Genomic DNA, 16,215 nt, shown 5'->3' with positions numbered 1-16,215 from the left:
ATACAGGAAGTTGGCTTCAATGGAGAATGTCTTTGCTTTAAAGCTTGAGTCGTGTAAAAGTAGCTCAGCTGCCATTAAAAGTCATGGAGCATGGAAAAGTGCAAGATATCCTCATCAACTGCTCCCCCTTCTCCTTGCTTGTTGACTTCTTGCTGTAAGTAATCTTGTTCCAAGAAAACTGCTAATTCTACAGCTGTCATACATGTCAGGGGGAAGCTGATGATTGAAGAATGTGGGCAACTCTGTGAAAGTGTTCAGAGACTCTTCTGATACATGTGATGGAGCTATTTAACTAAAATCAAAAGTGGGAGAGAGTATTTGTTAAAAATGTAAGTATGGAAAAAAACTATCATAACCTATTCTGTTACAAGTAGTCTCTAAAGTACCTTTCCAGCTTGTTTTCACTCAATTTTTAGTGTTGCTGAGATTGAAAATTGACATCTTAACAGTTGGAAAAGTAAATCTTTCTCACTTAATGTACAAGCTTAATATTTGAGAATAACAGGAAAATAAAGCTTCAAATGAGCAATCTGGCTAGGTTGGAAACACCTTTTATAAAATATGAACTCAGAACCAATGGGCAAAACTAAGGTTACGTCTTCACTGTGCACCTGACAGCAGCACAGGAGAGCTCTAAATAAAACCATCCCCAATGAGGGATAGTAGCTTTGTTGGCAGGAGAGCGTCTCCCGCTGACATAACGCTGTCCACACCGGCGCTTTTTGTTGGTAAAACTTTTGTCAGTCAGGAGTGTTTTTTCACACCCTTGACCGACAAAAGTTTTACCGACGAAAGTGCAGTGTAGATATAGCCTCAGATGCATCTAGCTACTACAACCTGAAAACATGTTTGGTTAGTGTTAGTGATTGGACTAGCAATTTATTATGATTTGGTAGTGCTTTGTGCTCACTTTGCATAAGGATGAAATAACTGCCCAGGCTGCAAAGCTGTGGAGAATCAGGCCCAATGATTCCAAATTAAGCCATTGACCCAGCAGTAACTTATATGCACATGAGCACTCGATTGAATTCAGAGGGATTACTCATATGCATAAAGAAGTTAAGCATGTGTTTGCAGGATTGGACCTATGACTGTGAAAAATACTTATTGTGAATCTCAAACCTATGGAAATCTGAAACATTTGTGAAATGTCAGGGGGAGAGAAGCATTCCATAAATGTGACCAAAACCTGTCCTTGTGTTTGAGCAAAACCTTCACATTTGTGAAATTTCAAATGCTGAAATTTCCTTACAAAGAAGATCAAATGATTGGACAAAAGTGGGCAATTGTGCATGTGCCAAAATGGCTATATTGCAAATGTCTTTCAAAAAGGAACTTATGACATGCAACCCATAAATTTTACAAGTACTTTTTTGAAAGATTGTGAAAACCGTTGGCTATTTTCACTCAGCCCTCCTGTCTTCAAACTCTGTTTCTCCAGTACTAGGCCTTGAATTGGGCCAAGCCATGCAAGGTTGGCAACTGCATTTTTCCTTTTTTTGAGATAACCTCTTACTTACTGTTTTTTATAAAATGAAAGCTGGAAAATGTTATTAGCCCATATGGTTGCAGAGAAATGATGCAGTGAAATCAGCCTACAGCTCCAGAGATACTGAAACACTAGCTATGAGAGCTGTAATCTACTAAATGAGTTGTCAACTCAGATGCCCAAGCTTGAAGATGTAAATGTCCACATGCTCAACTCTTCCACTGCTGTCCAAGCATATACGAAAGGAGAGGGAGGATCATATTATGAATCTACTATGCCTTAGTTTGGTGCCACAAATGGTGGGTGCGTGGGAGAATACCATCACCTTTTTTATACCAATCTGACTAGATGTGTGAAAAAAGCCATATGGGAAGGATAAAACCAAGGAGTGCATCCTATCAGTGGGAGATAATCTATTAGGATTTGTCTACACAGCAAAGAAAAACCCATAGCTGCCACGACTTGGGCTCAGGCTGTGGGGCTGTTTCATTGCCGTGTAGACTTCTGAACTGGTGGGAGGGTCCCAGAGCTCAGGACCCAGCCTGGAAAGCTATACAGCAATGAAACAGCCCAAACCCTGTTAGCCCAAGTTGGCTGACTCAGCATGGGCCAGCTGCGGGTTTTTCTTTGCTGTGTAGACAACACCCTCAGGGTTTGTGTTCTCTGCACAGTTAATATGGGTGATTGGTACCTGGGTCTGATCACCTGGTTTAGCGTAGCCCGTGTGAGTGTCCATGGCAATGTGTATATGTGTTACTGTGTCTGTGCCATCCCTGTTTCTGCACTGACCCAGCGGTGTGGCTGGGGCCATGCGCCAGGGCTCTGTGTACAGAGATGTTCTATGTGGGATTCTTTCCCAGGTGACAGCCTGAGAGCTTGTCTGGCGGAGGGAGGCAGTGAAGAAGGATCAGCCCTGGCGTTATCCCCCTGCATGCATACAGCACAAGGGCAGGCCGCAGTCCCAGTTAAAGTGGAGCCTGGCTCCTAACTCCCCTGCGGGGTGACTGCGCCAGCCAGGGCTGCACCACCACAGCTCAGGGCCGGGGGCTGCTGTGTGCAAACAGGAGCCAGGTTTGGGCAGGTACGTGGCTGGGAGCCGGGGTTCACGGAGCAGCCAAGACCTCGCCTTAGAGCCCAGCAGGGCAGAAAACCCGGCAGCCAATCAACCAACCAGCCCCGCCCGCATCCCCCGAGCCAGGGGCCGGGCCGGGCCTTATTGGAAAAACCCGGGAGGTCCGGGAGCCGCCCCGTGGTTGCTGGTGGGGCTGGTACAGCCCCCGCCCCGAGCCCAGCGCCGGCCGGCAGGGGGCGCGCGCGGCTCCCCATGGCCGGGCCCCGCCTCCCGTTGCTAGTGGCAGGAGGTTTGTTTACTTCCGGGATGCCCCCCCCCCCAGTGCCGGAGCCGCCATGGGGGAGGTGGAGGAGCCGGTGCCCGGTGAGTCTCCCGGGTCCCTGGGGGTGGGGGTCGGCGGGGCGCCGCGGGCTGGGGGTGTCCCCCTGGCGGGGCAGGGGCGAGCTGCCCCCCCCCCCCCCCGGGGGGCCGCCCCCCCGCGCCCCCCCCCCCCCCCCCCCCCTCGGCTTCCCCGGGGCTGCGGTTTCTGAGTGTTTCAGCGGAAGGATCCTGAGTCCCGTGCACGGGCTGCGCGGGGGCTGCGGAGCGGGTCCAACAATGACCGGGTCCCCCCCCCCGGGGGGGCTGCGGCGGGTGCGCCGGGGAGAGCCCGGCTCGGGCCCAGCTGTTCTCCCGCCCCGGGGCGTTCGGGGATAGAACGTTGGTACATTGCTTTGGCCAACCTGCCGGCTGTTGTTAGAAGTTAGTGATACATCATTGCTGAATGTTTGGTTTTTACCTTTTGCAATTTGGGCCATACATGTCCTCTTGAGAGCTAGTAAGAATTGCAGCTCCTATTATAGATAGTTCATTTGCATCCTAACTAGTGCTAGGTTTATCGGTTTTCATGCTACAGATCATAAGATAACTGCTGGCTGAGGTTACATGCAAGTGTCCCCCGTATCATAGTAGCACACAATTATATGGATTTAGTCTTCTAATGCTTTTTTCTGAGATGCATCACACTCACCTCTATTGAAGAAAGGTATCAGCCCAGGTGGACCATTGGGCCCTCCCAGTATGGTGTTCCTTATGTAATTCCATATAAAGCTGTTTATTCTATGGGGCTTTTTTTTCAGGCAAATAAAATAAAGTGTCTGTTGCAGAGCAACTGCTGTCATGTACAATGTGTGTTTAGAAAAGAAAATAATAATTTAGGCAAATAAAATATTGTCCCCGGAAACTAATAAAACATCTTATCCTGGCAATTTCCAGCTGGTAAAGAATATGGCTTAGTCTATGACATTTTATAATAATGTCAATTGGACCTAAAATATCTGAGTATTCTTACTATGTATTAAGAACATAAGAATGGCCATACTGTGTCAGACCAATGGTCCATCTAGCCCAGTATTCTGTCTTCTGACAGTGGACAATGCCAGGTGCCACAGAGGGAATGAACAGAACAGGTAATCATCAATTGATGCATCCCCGGTTGCCCATTCCCAGCTTCTGGCAAACAGAGGCTAGGCACACGTCAGAGCATGGTTTTGCATTCCTGCCCATGCTGCCTAACAGCCATTGATGGACTTATTCTCCATGAACTCATCTAGTTATTTTTTGAACCCTGTTTTAGTATTACAAGCTGTATTGTTATCCTGGGAAATATTATAAAGATATTTACTAAATTGCTAACTTTAGCATCGAATAAGTTTTCAAAGTATGTGTGTTTTATGATGTGATTACCTGATGCAGTGCAAATTGTGACTACCTCTGCCTTTTTTGTGTGTATTGAATTGAGAATACAGTAAAAGCTGTTTTATCTGACATATCACCAACCAGAAAGCTCTATAAACCGACATTTCTGATCTTCATTGAAATTCCAGGTTATAGTCCAGTTGGTTTGGGGCCGGTAGGGGGTGGTTGGGGTGTAGGTGTGGAATGCGGGCTCTGGGAGGGAGTTTGGGTGTGGGAGGGGGCTCAGGGCAGCAGGTTGGGGCATGGAGAGGGTGCGGGATGCCAGATCCGGGGAGCGCTCACCTCAGGTGCTCCCTGCAAGTGGCGACCTGTCCTGGCTGCTCCTAGGCAGAGGCATGGCAGGTGGCTCTGCGCACTGCCCACGCCCCGAGTGCTAGCTCCGCAGCTCCCATTGACTGGGAACCACGGCCAGTGGGAGCTGCGGGGGTGGCGCGTGCGGGCAGAGATAGCGTGTGGAGCCGTCTGCCGTGCCTCCTTCTAGGAGCAGCCGGGACAGGTCACCACTTGCAGGGAGCCGCCTGAGATGAGTGCCCCCCTGGATCTGGCACCCTGCACCCTCTCCCGCATCCCAACTCACTGCCCCGAGCCCCCTTCTGCACCCAAACTCCCTCCCAGAGCCTGCGCCCCGCACGCTCGCTGCACCTAAACTCCCTCCCTCTTAGTTAACCGACATTTTTCACTTACTGGCACCTCCTGTTCCCCCAAAATGCCGGGAAAAAAAACCCTTTTACTCTTTCTCTCTCTCTCTCTCTCTTTTCAGCCATAGGGCTCTTAACAGAACAAAATATGCTACTATTCAGCTTGGCAAACACCTCTACCCTGGTATTAATGTCAAGGGAATCACTCTAAGCCAGGGGTGGCCAACCTGTGGCTTCTAAGCCACATGTGGCTCTTCAGAAGTTAATATGTGGCTCCTTGTATAGGCACCGACTCTGGGGCTGGAGCTACAGGCGCCAACTTTCCAATGTGCCGGGGGGTGCTCACTGCTCAACCCTGGTTCTGCCACAGGCCCTGCCCCCACTCCACCCCTTCCCATCCCCTCTCCTGAGCCTGCCATGCCCTCGCTCCTCCCCCTCTCTTCCCCCAGAGCCTCCTGCACACCACGAAACGGCTGATCGGAAGGTGCCGGGAGGGAGGGGGAAGCGCTAATTGGCGGGGCTGCTGGTGGGTGGGAGGCGCTGGGAGCAGGAGGGCAGGGAGCTGATGTGGGGCTGCTGATGTATTACTGTGGCTCTTTGGCAATGTACATTGGTAAATTCTGGCTCCTTCTCAGGCTCGGTTGGCCATCCCTGCTCTAAGCATATCCAAATGACATGGAAAATGGACACCTCTCTGTAGGGGGACAAAGGCAAAAATTAAGACCACACTTTTGGTTAACATTTATTAGTTCAAGAGTAGCATTGTAGATATAGTAAAAAAAAAATACTTTTAATAGATTCCAAGGCCAAAGGGACCATTGTGATCATCTCGTCTGACTTGTATAACACACACACAGATATGTTCCTAGAGCATATCTTTTAGAAAAACATTCCATCTTGATTTAAAAATGGCAAGTGATGGAGAGTCCACCAGGACCCCTGGTGAATTGTTTCAATGGTTAATTACTCTCACTGTTAAATTTATTCCAGTCTGAATTTGTCTAACTTCAACTTCCAACCATTAATCATGTTAATCCCTTTCTCTGCTAGATTGAAGAGCCCATTATAAAATGTTTATTCCCCAGGTAGATACTTATCGACTGTAATCAAATCACCCTTAGCCTTTTCTTTGTTAAGTTAAACAGAGTGAGCTCTTTGAGTCTATCACTATAAGGCATGATTTCTAATCCTTTAATCATTCTTGTGGTTCTTCTCAAAACCCTCTCCAGTTCATCAACATCCTTCTTGAATTGTGGGCACCAGAAATGGACACAGTATTCCAGCACCAGTCAAACCAGTGCCAAATATAGAGGTAAAATAACCTCTCTGTTCCTACTCAAAATTCCCTTATTTATGCATTCCAAAATTGCATTAGCCGTTTTGGACACATCACCACCCTGAGAGCTCACATTCTGCTGGTTGTCCACCAGAACCCCCACATCTTTTTCAGAGTCATTGCTTCCCAGGATAGAGCCCCCCATTCTGTACCTCTAGCCTACATTCTTTGTTCCTGGGTATATACATTAGTTGTATTAAAATGCATATTGTTTGCTTGCCCCCAGTTGACCAAGCGCTCCAGATTGCTCAGAATCAGTGACCTGTCCTCTTCATTTTTTACCACCCAATTTTTGTGTCATCTGTATACTTACCAGTGATGATTTTATGGTTTCTTCCAGGTCATTGATATAAATGTTAAATAGCACAAGGCCAAGAACCGATCCCTGCGGGACCCCACTAGAAACACACCCACTCTATGATGATTCCCCGTTTACAATCACATTTTGAGACCTAGTAGTTAGCCATTTTTAATCCATTTAATGTGTCTTGTTAATTTTATATCATTCTATTTTTTTAATCAAAATTTCGTGTGGTACCAAGTCAAACACCTTACAGAAATCTGTCTGTTACACCAAAACTATTTTTATCAACCAAATTTGTAATCTCATAAAGAAAATCTCAAATTAGTCTGACAGGATCTATTTTCCATAAACCCATATTGATTTGCATTAAGTATGTTACCCTCCTTATTTCTTTATTAGAGACCTGTATCAGCCATTTCACTATCATGCCTGGGATTGATGTCATGTTGACAGGCCTATAATTACTCAGGTAATCCCGTTTATGTTTTGAAAAACTGACATATTAGCTTTCTTCCAGTCTTCTGGAACTTCCCCAGAGCTCCAAGATGTATTAAAAATCAACATTAACTGCTCAGCGAGCTCCTCAGCCAACTCTTGGATGCAAGTTATCTAGACCTGCTGTTTTGAAAATGTCTGACTTTAGTAGGTTCTGTCTAACTTCCTCCAGAGATACTAGTGGAATGGGAAGAGTGTTATGATGATACGATGAAACTATATCATCTGTTTTTTCCTCAAATACAGAACAGAAATATTTATTGAACACTTCTGCCTTTTTTGCATTATTGATAATTCTACTGTTTCCATCTTGTAATGGACCAATACCATTGTCAGAATTCTTTTTGTTCCTAATATATTTTAAAAAACTCCTCCTTATTAGCCTTAACTCTGCAGGCCATAGATTTCTCCTTGTGTACCTTTGCTTCTCTTATCAGTTTTATGCAGTTCCTAACTTCTGATTTATATTTATTACCATCAGCTTCCCAGTTCTTCCATTTGTTTTATACTTTAAAATTTTTTTTATAGCTGTCTTCACTTCCTGTCTAAACCTGGTCATTTTTTAAATCAGTATGGCCTTCTTCCTCAATTGGTGGTTTTTTTGGGCCTCTCTTAAAGTGTTCTTAAATGATTCTCAATTATCATTCACATTTTTTTGATTAAATTTGTCCTCCCAATTGATTTGGCTCATAATTGTTTTCAACTTTGTGAAACTGGCCCTATTAAAGCACCAAGTATATATATTACTGGTCTGGACTTTATTCTGTTGGAACATTATAATTGTGATCAAGTCATGATCACTTGTATCTAAGCTACCATTAATTTTTAGTTCTGTGATCAGTTCCTCTTTATTCTATTTAGACAAAGTCTAATAAAGAATTCCCCCATGTTGGGTGCAACAGTTTTTGAATTAGGAAATTGTCATCTATAATTAAGGCTAAGATTATGTCACAGAAGTCACGTATTCTGTGACATTTTCTGCTTCTGCCCCGGGGCAGTTAGGGCTGAAGATGTCAGCTGGCGGGGGCCCTGGAGCTCTGAGCCGCTATGGGTGGTGGGGGGCCCCTGCAGATCCCAGCCGCCGGGTGGACGGGACTCAGAGCTCCAATCTGCTGCAGGTAATGGGGCCCCTGGAGCTTTGAGCTGACAGCGGCGGTGGGTACTGAACCCCCTTCCCCATTTTTTCATTCTCCTGCACTAATGCTAGTTTTCAGTAGAGAAAGCTATGAAAATCTCAAAGCTCTGTGGGCAGCAGATGCAGTTCTGGAATGTCTCCTGAACAAAATGATGTGTAAAATAAGCATATTCTTCCTAAGTGCAGGGAAAACTTCTTTAAGAAGACTTTAATTGTTGAGCATTAGAAACTGAAGCTGAGAAACAAAGTTGGGAATTTTGGGGGGAAATAGCACAATAGAAAGAAATGCAGCATTACAATTATTTATTAATTTTCAATGTAACCAATATCTCTAGAACTATATGACAGTATTTTACAGGAATAGTCATGAACATTACTTCATCCATTACTGTATGTATATGTGTGTATAGGCACGAGGGGCTGTGTGGTTTTGTATGTACAGGGCTTTCACCTTTCAAAACAATGAAAATTCTTTTTGCGGAAGAATGGTGTAATGGTTAAAGCACAGGACTCGCAGTTAGGAGATCTGAGTTCTGGTCCTGGTTCTGGCTTTGCCACAGTCTTCCTGCTTGATGTTGGGCAAATCCTTCAATTTAAATGTCCATTTCCCAACCTGTGCTATGAGGATAACGTATTTATTTCAAATTCAGAGGTTATGGTAAGAGCTTAATTCATAAATGTTTGTAATGCATTTTGAGATACTCTAATATATTGCACTTTGAGAGTGCCTTCTGTTTATTTAAAAGGTTTAAAAAAGCACACAATAAACTTGAGACTCTTTTTGCTCTTCGAAGTGGGAAGAATTGAGTGTTTTAGAAATAAAGCTCTCCACGATTGGTCTTTTTTTTTTTTTTTTTAAAGATCATAATTTTAAAATGGAAGTTGGTTTTGGCAGCTCTTGTTTTTCAAGGGCTGAGAGTCTTGCTTGTAGGGGGCAATTTTTAGAGCAAATGTATCTTTTCAGATGAGTGAGGAAGAGTGGTCAGATTTGGAGCCTGTCAACCTTTTCAGTGTCTCTGTCTAATCCAATTTGGAAAACCTGTTTGAATTCAAGTGTAAACGTAAGTGAGTTTTTTTTTTTTTTTTTTTTTTTTTGGTCTCAACCTGCTTTCAGGATGAGCTTTTTGTGTTTTACTTTTTTGGGTCAAATTTTTCATTTTTTTTGAAGTCCTCTTACATGTGGCAATATTGCTGTATTTCTTAGAGGATAGTGGTAAAGGACAAAAGAACTTAATGCAAAATATATCTACATCTGTATCTAATCTATTAGCAAAGCCCATGAGACTAGGAAGGAATGGAGGGAAGAAAATGTGATCCTAAAAATGGTAGCCTTGAGGAAGCTGACTGAGAGAAACCACCAGAGCTTTAAGAGAATTAAAGAAATATAAAAAGACAGTGGAAAATAAAAAGGATGCTTGGATTAATAGGAAGTGACTATTTTGGATAAATGAGGTATAACTAATTTGCACTAATACTGAAACTGTCTTATTTATGTTTTAGAATCAGGTGCCGTTTTCACATTTGGAAAAAGCAAATTTGCAGAAAATATTCCTAGCAAGTTCTGGTTTAAAAATGACAAGCCTTTGTATATGTCATGTGGAGATGAACATACTGCTATTGTTACAGGTTAGTATCAACACAGTTTAAGGAACATGTTTTGTAATACACGGCTTGTAAATGTATGGTTTAGTTTCACATCTGTGGTAGTATTATAAAGAAACAATCCCGTCCCCCCCCGTTCTTTGAATGGGTGCCTTCATTCCCATTGAAATCACTGGGAATTAAATTCTGAGCACTCTAAACAGGAGATGCCTGGTGCCCCACGTGAGTGAGTCTTTAGTGCGAAATGACAGCATTGGATCAAAATAAGAACATAAGAATGGCCATACTGGGTCAGTCCAATGGTCCGTCTAGCCTGGTCTCTGAAAACTTCTGCTCAGGATAACTATCCACAATGGCCCCAAGATCTCTTTCATGAGTGGTAACAACTGATTTATACCCCCTTATTTTGTATGTATAGCTGGGGTTATGTTTTCCAATGTGCACTATTTTGCATTTATCAACATTGAATTTCATCTGCCATTTTGTTTCCCAGTCACCCGTTTAATAAGATCTCTTTGTAACTCTTTAGTCAATGTTGGACTTAACTATCTTGAGTAATTTTGTATCATCTGCAAACTTTGCCATCTCACTGTTTACCCCTTTTTCCAGATCAATTATGAATATGTTGAACAGCACAGGTCCCAATATGTATCCTTGGGGGACCAGCTGTTTATCTCTCTCCACCATGAAAATATACCATTTATTCCGACCCTTTGTTTCCTGACTTTTAACCAGTTACTGATCCATGAGAGGACCTTCCCCGCAGCTATCAAAATGAATTTGATCAACTTGAAAAAGAACACTGAGACAGACAGTATCTAATAACTATTCTTAAATAGAGAAAGTTTATATAGTGGAAATAATCAGGACTTGAACTGAAAATGAACCTGGAGGGTTCTTATTTATTTGAGAAGCAATGCTGAATGCAACTAACCAGGGCCGGGTCCAAGGTTTTTGCCGCCCCAAGCAGCCCCCCCCCCCCCCCAAAAAGTCGCGATCTGCAGCACTTCGGCGGGAGGTCCTTCGCTCTGAGCAGGAGTGAGGGACCCTCCGCCGAATTGCTGCTGAATAGCTGGACGTGCCACCCTCCTCCGGAGTGGCCGCCCCAAGCACCTGCTTGCTAAGCTGGTGCCTGGAGCCGGCCCTGCAACTAGCAAAGGTCAATAAGAATCCTTGTCTGAAATTTAATATTCAAGATGGTATATGTCTAAAATTAAAACTTTTTGGAGTTATAAATTATGTGTGAATGGAAAATAGCCCTAAAAATCAATCTCAAAACATTTTAATAAATGCTACTACTGTACAGTGAATTACAACAACCACACAGAAAAAGTTTTGATGGAGCATAGTAAACACACTTTTAATAAAAATCTCATTTTTGTTTCTTTGAAATGCTAGTAGCAGTAACCAACAAAGAATTAGAGTCCTGTTTGAACTAATGCAAAAGAGACTAGTTTAGTTGGTGATCATGTCATTAAATATATTGGCAGTTCATCTCATATAAATGCCAGCATTAAAAAAATAGGAAATGGAATTTTGATACAGAAAGTTCATGATGTATTTTCAGAGTGGATTTTTATTCTGAGGTAGAATTCTCCCCATCTGCCACCCTAAGACATTTGAAATAGGTGTTTCCCCCTTGTTACTTCTGTGTTGCTTAAATGTTTGCTTGTTATATAGGTGTTTGAGGGTATCCGGTCTGTCCCCATGCTAGGCTGCTTATAGTTTGCATGTGGGGAAATTGGGATTTGTGAAAAACAAGTGTTTTAACAATGAAAATGCTTTTATGCCTTTATAACAGACTGCAAAATGTGTTGTGAAAAACCAAAGTGTTTACTGCACAGCAGGGTTTTTCCAGTCTAACTTCAGAGAAAGTGGTACTGCGATTTAATTATACTTGACCAAAACTTCAAAGTATTTTTTCAGGTTGTGGAAGTTTTATTAAATAGTTTCTATTTACTACTTAACATTTCTGATAAACTAAACTTTTATTTTTATTCTTCTCTAACTTTATTGGCAAGACACATTAGGAAAGGGTGGCTATTACCAAAAAACCAACCCTTCCCAACAGTTGTTTTTGGGGTTTGTGTGTTAAGAATTATGTAGGTTTTAAAACTGTACACTGATGTTAAAAATCTTTTAAAAACTAAATGTTTGTATTATAAAATAAGTGCTTTTGCTATGGTATTTCAAAAATGAAAACTGACCGACTTATGCACTTTGAAATAGTGTCACAGTTTCTGTAAACCCAAACTCAAAGCTTTCACTGGGAAACCAGATTGTTGAAGCACAAAACAGCTACAAGTTAGGTGGGTGAACATGCGGGATCAGGCAGCTGAAAAGTCAGTTGACATGGCCATTCTCTGATGAACTCCCAGCTGTCAGAGCTTTATGGAGCTTGAGCAGGAGTGCACTCTGCTCCTCCTATTGGGAAGCACTGCGAATGAGTTGTGGAAGCGCTGCCTTTTCCTCATCAGAGTGAATGTCTTCTGGAGGGTAAGTCTACACAGCAGCTAGAAGGTGTGATTTGCAGCTCGGATAGACATTCTCTAGCTCTGCTTGAGCCAGCATGCTAAAAATAGCACTGTGGCTGCGGTGGCAAGGGTAACTTTTACCGCTTGGTCTAGCCACCTGATTACAGTCCTCCCTGACCCCTGGATATGTACTCATGCAGCTAGCAAGAACCATTGTCGGTGCCATCAGAGCCACGCTGCTATTCTAAGCATGCTAGCTCCAGCAGAGCTTGTACATGTATGTCCTCTTGAGAGGACATACATGCTGTGTAAACATACCCTCCCAGCTGCTGTGTAGACATACCCTCGTATACAAGGAACTTTGCTAGAGCAGGTATTGTAATGTACACCTTGCTATGCCAACTTAGCTAAATTTGGTCCATGGTATTACACAAGATCACCATTAAAAAAAAAATACATGTTATAAGCGCTGAGCAAACAGTCAAATGCAGCTGTTTGATCTTCATATGTGTCTGAAAAGGATGATGTTAAGTTTTTCAAATTGTTGATCTGCTACTCTTCTACCCTCAATCTCTGGTTCTCCTGTGTGAAATCACTTGTGTATGTGTAATGACTGAGCCCATAGAGTTCATCAGAAATTCAGTATCTACTAATTTCTTGAAAAATGTGATTCTGGCATTCCTTCTTAGCTAAGTTTTGTAGTATAGCTTTTACATTGTAGGCTTACAGAACTGTCTGAATGTATGAGGTTTTTAATGTGTCCTTTTGGTAAATATTTACATCCAGATGCTAAATCTAATTCACAGGAAAACACACTCTTCTGGGAACAAGGCATACGGCAGACACATGTTCAAGGAGAAACCCACACAATATGTGGCCATATTTATATAAGTTAAATACAGACAGTGTTCTGCAGAAGTTCAAATTTGGAAAATCCGTCCCACAGGCCTAATTGTGCACATAATCTGTAGAAATCACAGGGAAAATTTTGACACACACAAAAAACCAAACCCAAACAAAACAAACAACCCTCCATCCCCAAACAACCTCTTCCAGTGCTTTAATAGGGCCAAAATCTGGACATTGTATAAAATATACAAAATGCAGGCATGTAAATATGGAAGAAGTATATGCACCCTATTCTGACTTTCATCAGTCACTTGCACAGATAATTCTAGATAGGAAAATGAGTAATCTGGTTGTTCATGTGTCCATACTGTTGCTGTGTAAATAGATGCAGAGAGACCATGTTTCCTGATCCATAGGTCCTGTCCAGGAATACTTCTCCATTTTGTGTCATGGAGGTTCTGTGGAACAGCCTATCAATAGTGTATGTAGGGGAAGCCATAACTGGAATAAACAACTTCTGCCTTATGTGCCCTCTTCTGAGTGCAAGCTTTCCGGCAGATCTCTGTGTACAGTGCCCTGTTAAAATTTGGCTGATATTACTGAAGAGATCTGCCAAAAAAAAAAAAAAATCATCAAAAGTGTAGAATATGGCCTCAAGAATGTATTCACAACTGCCAATTTGTCTCAATTGTCCACATCCTAAAAAGTGCCTGAGACTGTTTTGTTATGGATGACAAAGTAAACTGTTATGGATAACAAAGCAAACTGTTTTGTTATGGAGAAGGCTGTTTTTTGGGGTTTTTTTTTTTTAAAGCCATTCTCACTACTAACCGTGGCTGACCAACTACAGAGCAAGCCTGCGATGTTAATTTGTAGAAAAAATTCAATTCCATCCATGTGTATTGTAATTGACTATATTTTTGAAAATAGTCTGTTAGTTAAATATTAAATAGTGTTAAACAATTTCATTGTAAAATAAAGAATATTTAACTTCTCTCATAATTTTCCTTATAAAAAGCTTTAATAATTAATGTATTGTATGCCATGAGTTGATGGCTATCCTTAATTATGGTTTGCTCTAAAGTTGCTGTATATTCAAACACTTTTATGCGTTCCCACTGATGTTTTTATTTTGCAGGAAATGGTAAACTTTACATGTTTGGCAGCAATAACTGGGGCCAGTTAGGACTAGGAACAAAGAATACTATCAACAAGCCAACTTGTGTAAAAGGTTTGTCTTATTTTCTTCTTTGGCTTTTTGATAGATGGCTTGAATGAAAAAGTGATTTATAGTATCAATTTCCAAATTAAATACAAGGTCCCTATTTGATCTTCTGTCACCTCACGATTCTAGGTCTTGTGGAGTTTGAGGACTACTCAAGACGCACAGAATCCGATCTTTTTGGATACCCATTAAGAATTCCCATTCAGTGTCATCTCTGTTTCTGTCCAACTTCATTCCATATGCAGGGAAGTTATTGGACTGTTGATCTCTGAAGTGCTGTTTGGTGCTTAGACACCAAGAGAAAGTATCATTATATGTATGCATTGTTGTTGTAGCCGTGTTGGTCCCAAGATATTAGAGGAACAAGGCGAGTGAGGTAATATTTTTCATGGGACCAACTTCTGTTGGTGAGAGAGGCAAGCTTTTGACCTTACACAGAGCTCTTCGTCAGATCTGAAGTTGGTCCAATAAAATATATTACCTCACCCACCTTGTATCTCTAATATCATTATGTGTAACCTTCTGCCAATGCAACCCCTGGCAGAGAAACCGTCTCACTATCCGTCCTACTACTTTTTGAGCAAATATTAGAAATACCTGAAGGTGTCCCAAAAAAGCAGAGCCATTAATGGATTCACCCACATCCACTACACACATCATTAAATAAAGAAGGAATGAAATAGTACCCATGCACTTTTACAGATTATGGAATTTGTCATTCCATTACAAACTCTTACAGTTTCTCCCAGCCAGCTCTACCTTCTCTAACAAATCAATAATTCTTTCCCCATCAAAAAATTTATTCTCTCAGTTCACCCCATTATTATCAGTACATCATTCTCAACCATCAAATGAATTAACTCCCTTCCTCTCTGTCATCAGATTTGTTCAGTTGCCCATCATCAAATACAAATTATTCAGCCTGTTCAAACCCTTTTCATCAAGGAATCAATTAATTCTGCCCCAAACATCTTTCCAGAGCCCTTCGCTGCTTCTGTCCTCTCCTTCTACCTCTTTTGGGCTGATGACAGAGGGGAGAGCAGGATCACTGGGATCTTCACCTCCTCGGTCAACCGCCATGTGAGGATATAGGGTTGATTCTTGCCTCGGCTACGATAGAGTGGGAGCTCTCCCTTTGCTTCTGCTCTCAGACTATGGCAGGCAATGGAGAGAGTGAGGAGATCCCAGAACAGAGCTCCAGAGGGGGGAGGGCTGGGAGTAGGGCTGGACAGGACAGCTTTTTCACTCTCCTTGGTAGTGGCCAACTGTGGAAAGGACAGATGGTGACTCCAAGCTGGTGATAGTTGGCTGTGGAATGGGATGGCAGCAATTCCCTGCTCAAGTCCTGCTTGGGGCCAGGCAGCAGTAGTAGCATGTTGCTGTTGCAATCCCTTCTTGGGCTTGCCCAGGAGCAGATGATCGTTGCGGGGCAGTGAGGGTAAACTATCAGTAATGCCAAAACTGCCAGCTATGTTATGCATCGTGCATCTGATGAAGTGGGTTCTAGCCCACAAAAGCTTATGCTCAAATAAATGTGTTAGTCTCTAAGGTGCCACAAGGACTCCTCGTTGTTTTAGCTATGTTACAGGCACTGTGTAGCAGGGCTGATATACTGTGAGGTGCCATACACCTGGTTACCATGGGGATACTCCTGGCCTTACAGGCTATAGATGGCACACAGAAGAGGGAGGAGGTACATATGGGGAGAATGCAGGCTTCTCAAGAGCTAATTCAGATAATCGCCATACCTAAAAGAGGCAGAATGTAGGGTTCTCTGCATATGCTCTGTGATCCCACAGTACTTCAATATTTTTCCAGGTGCAGAAGCAAGTAAAAGGGCTCGGAAGAGCATGGCGATT

General features: G+C 42.7%; 1 protein-coding gene across 1 annotated transcript in view; it reads left to right on the top strand.

Annotated features, from left to right (window-relative positions):
* The first annotated feature begins 2,894 nt into the window (after positions 1 to 2,894).
* Positions 2,895 to 16,215, top strand: part of LOC113406333 (X-linked retinitis pigmentosa GTPase regulator-like) — a 96,489-nt gene continuing 83,168 nt past the window's right edge. Inside the window, exons 1-3 of the mRNA XM_026650546.1 lie at positions 2,895 to 2,924; positions 9,707 to 9,832; positions 14,270 to 14,362. Coding sequence (XP_026506331.1) covers positions 2,897 to 2,924; positions 9,707 to 9,832; positions 14,270 to 14,362 — 247 coding nt within the window. The 5' untranslated portion in view covers positions 2,895 to 2,896. The remainder of the gene's footprint in view (positions 2,925 to 9,706; positions 9,833 to 14,269; positions 14,363 to 16,215) is intronic.

The sequence above is a fragment of the Terrapene carolina genome, unplaced genomic scaffold (genome assembly GCF_002925995.2).
Source record: "Terrapene carolina triunguis isolate 2854851 unplaced genomic scaffold, T_m_triunguis-2.0 Scaffold26, whole genome shotgun sequence".
Lineage (NCBI taxonomy): Eukaryota > Metazoa > Chordata > Testudines > Emydidae > Terrapene > Terrapene triunguis.
This window is presented reverse-complemented; position numbering and strand designations above follow the sequence as displayed.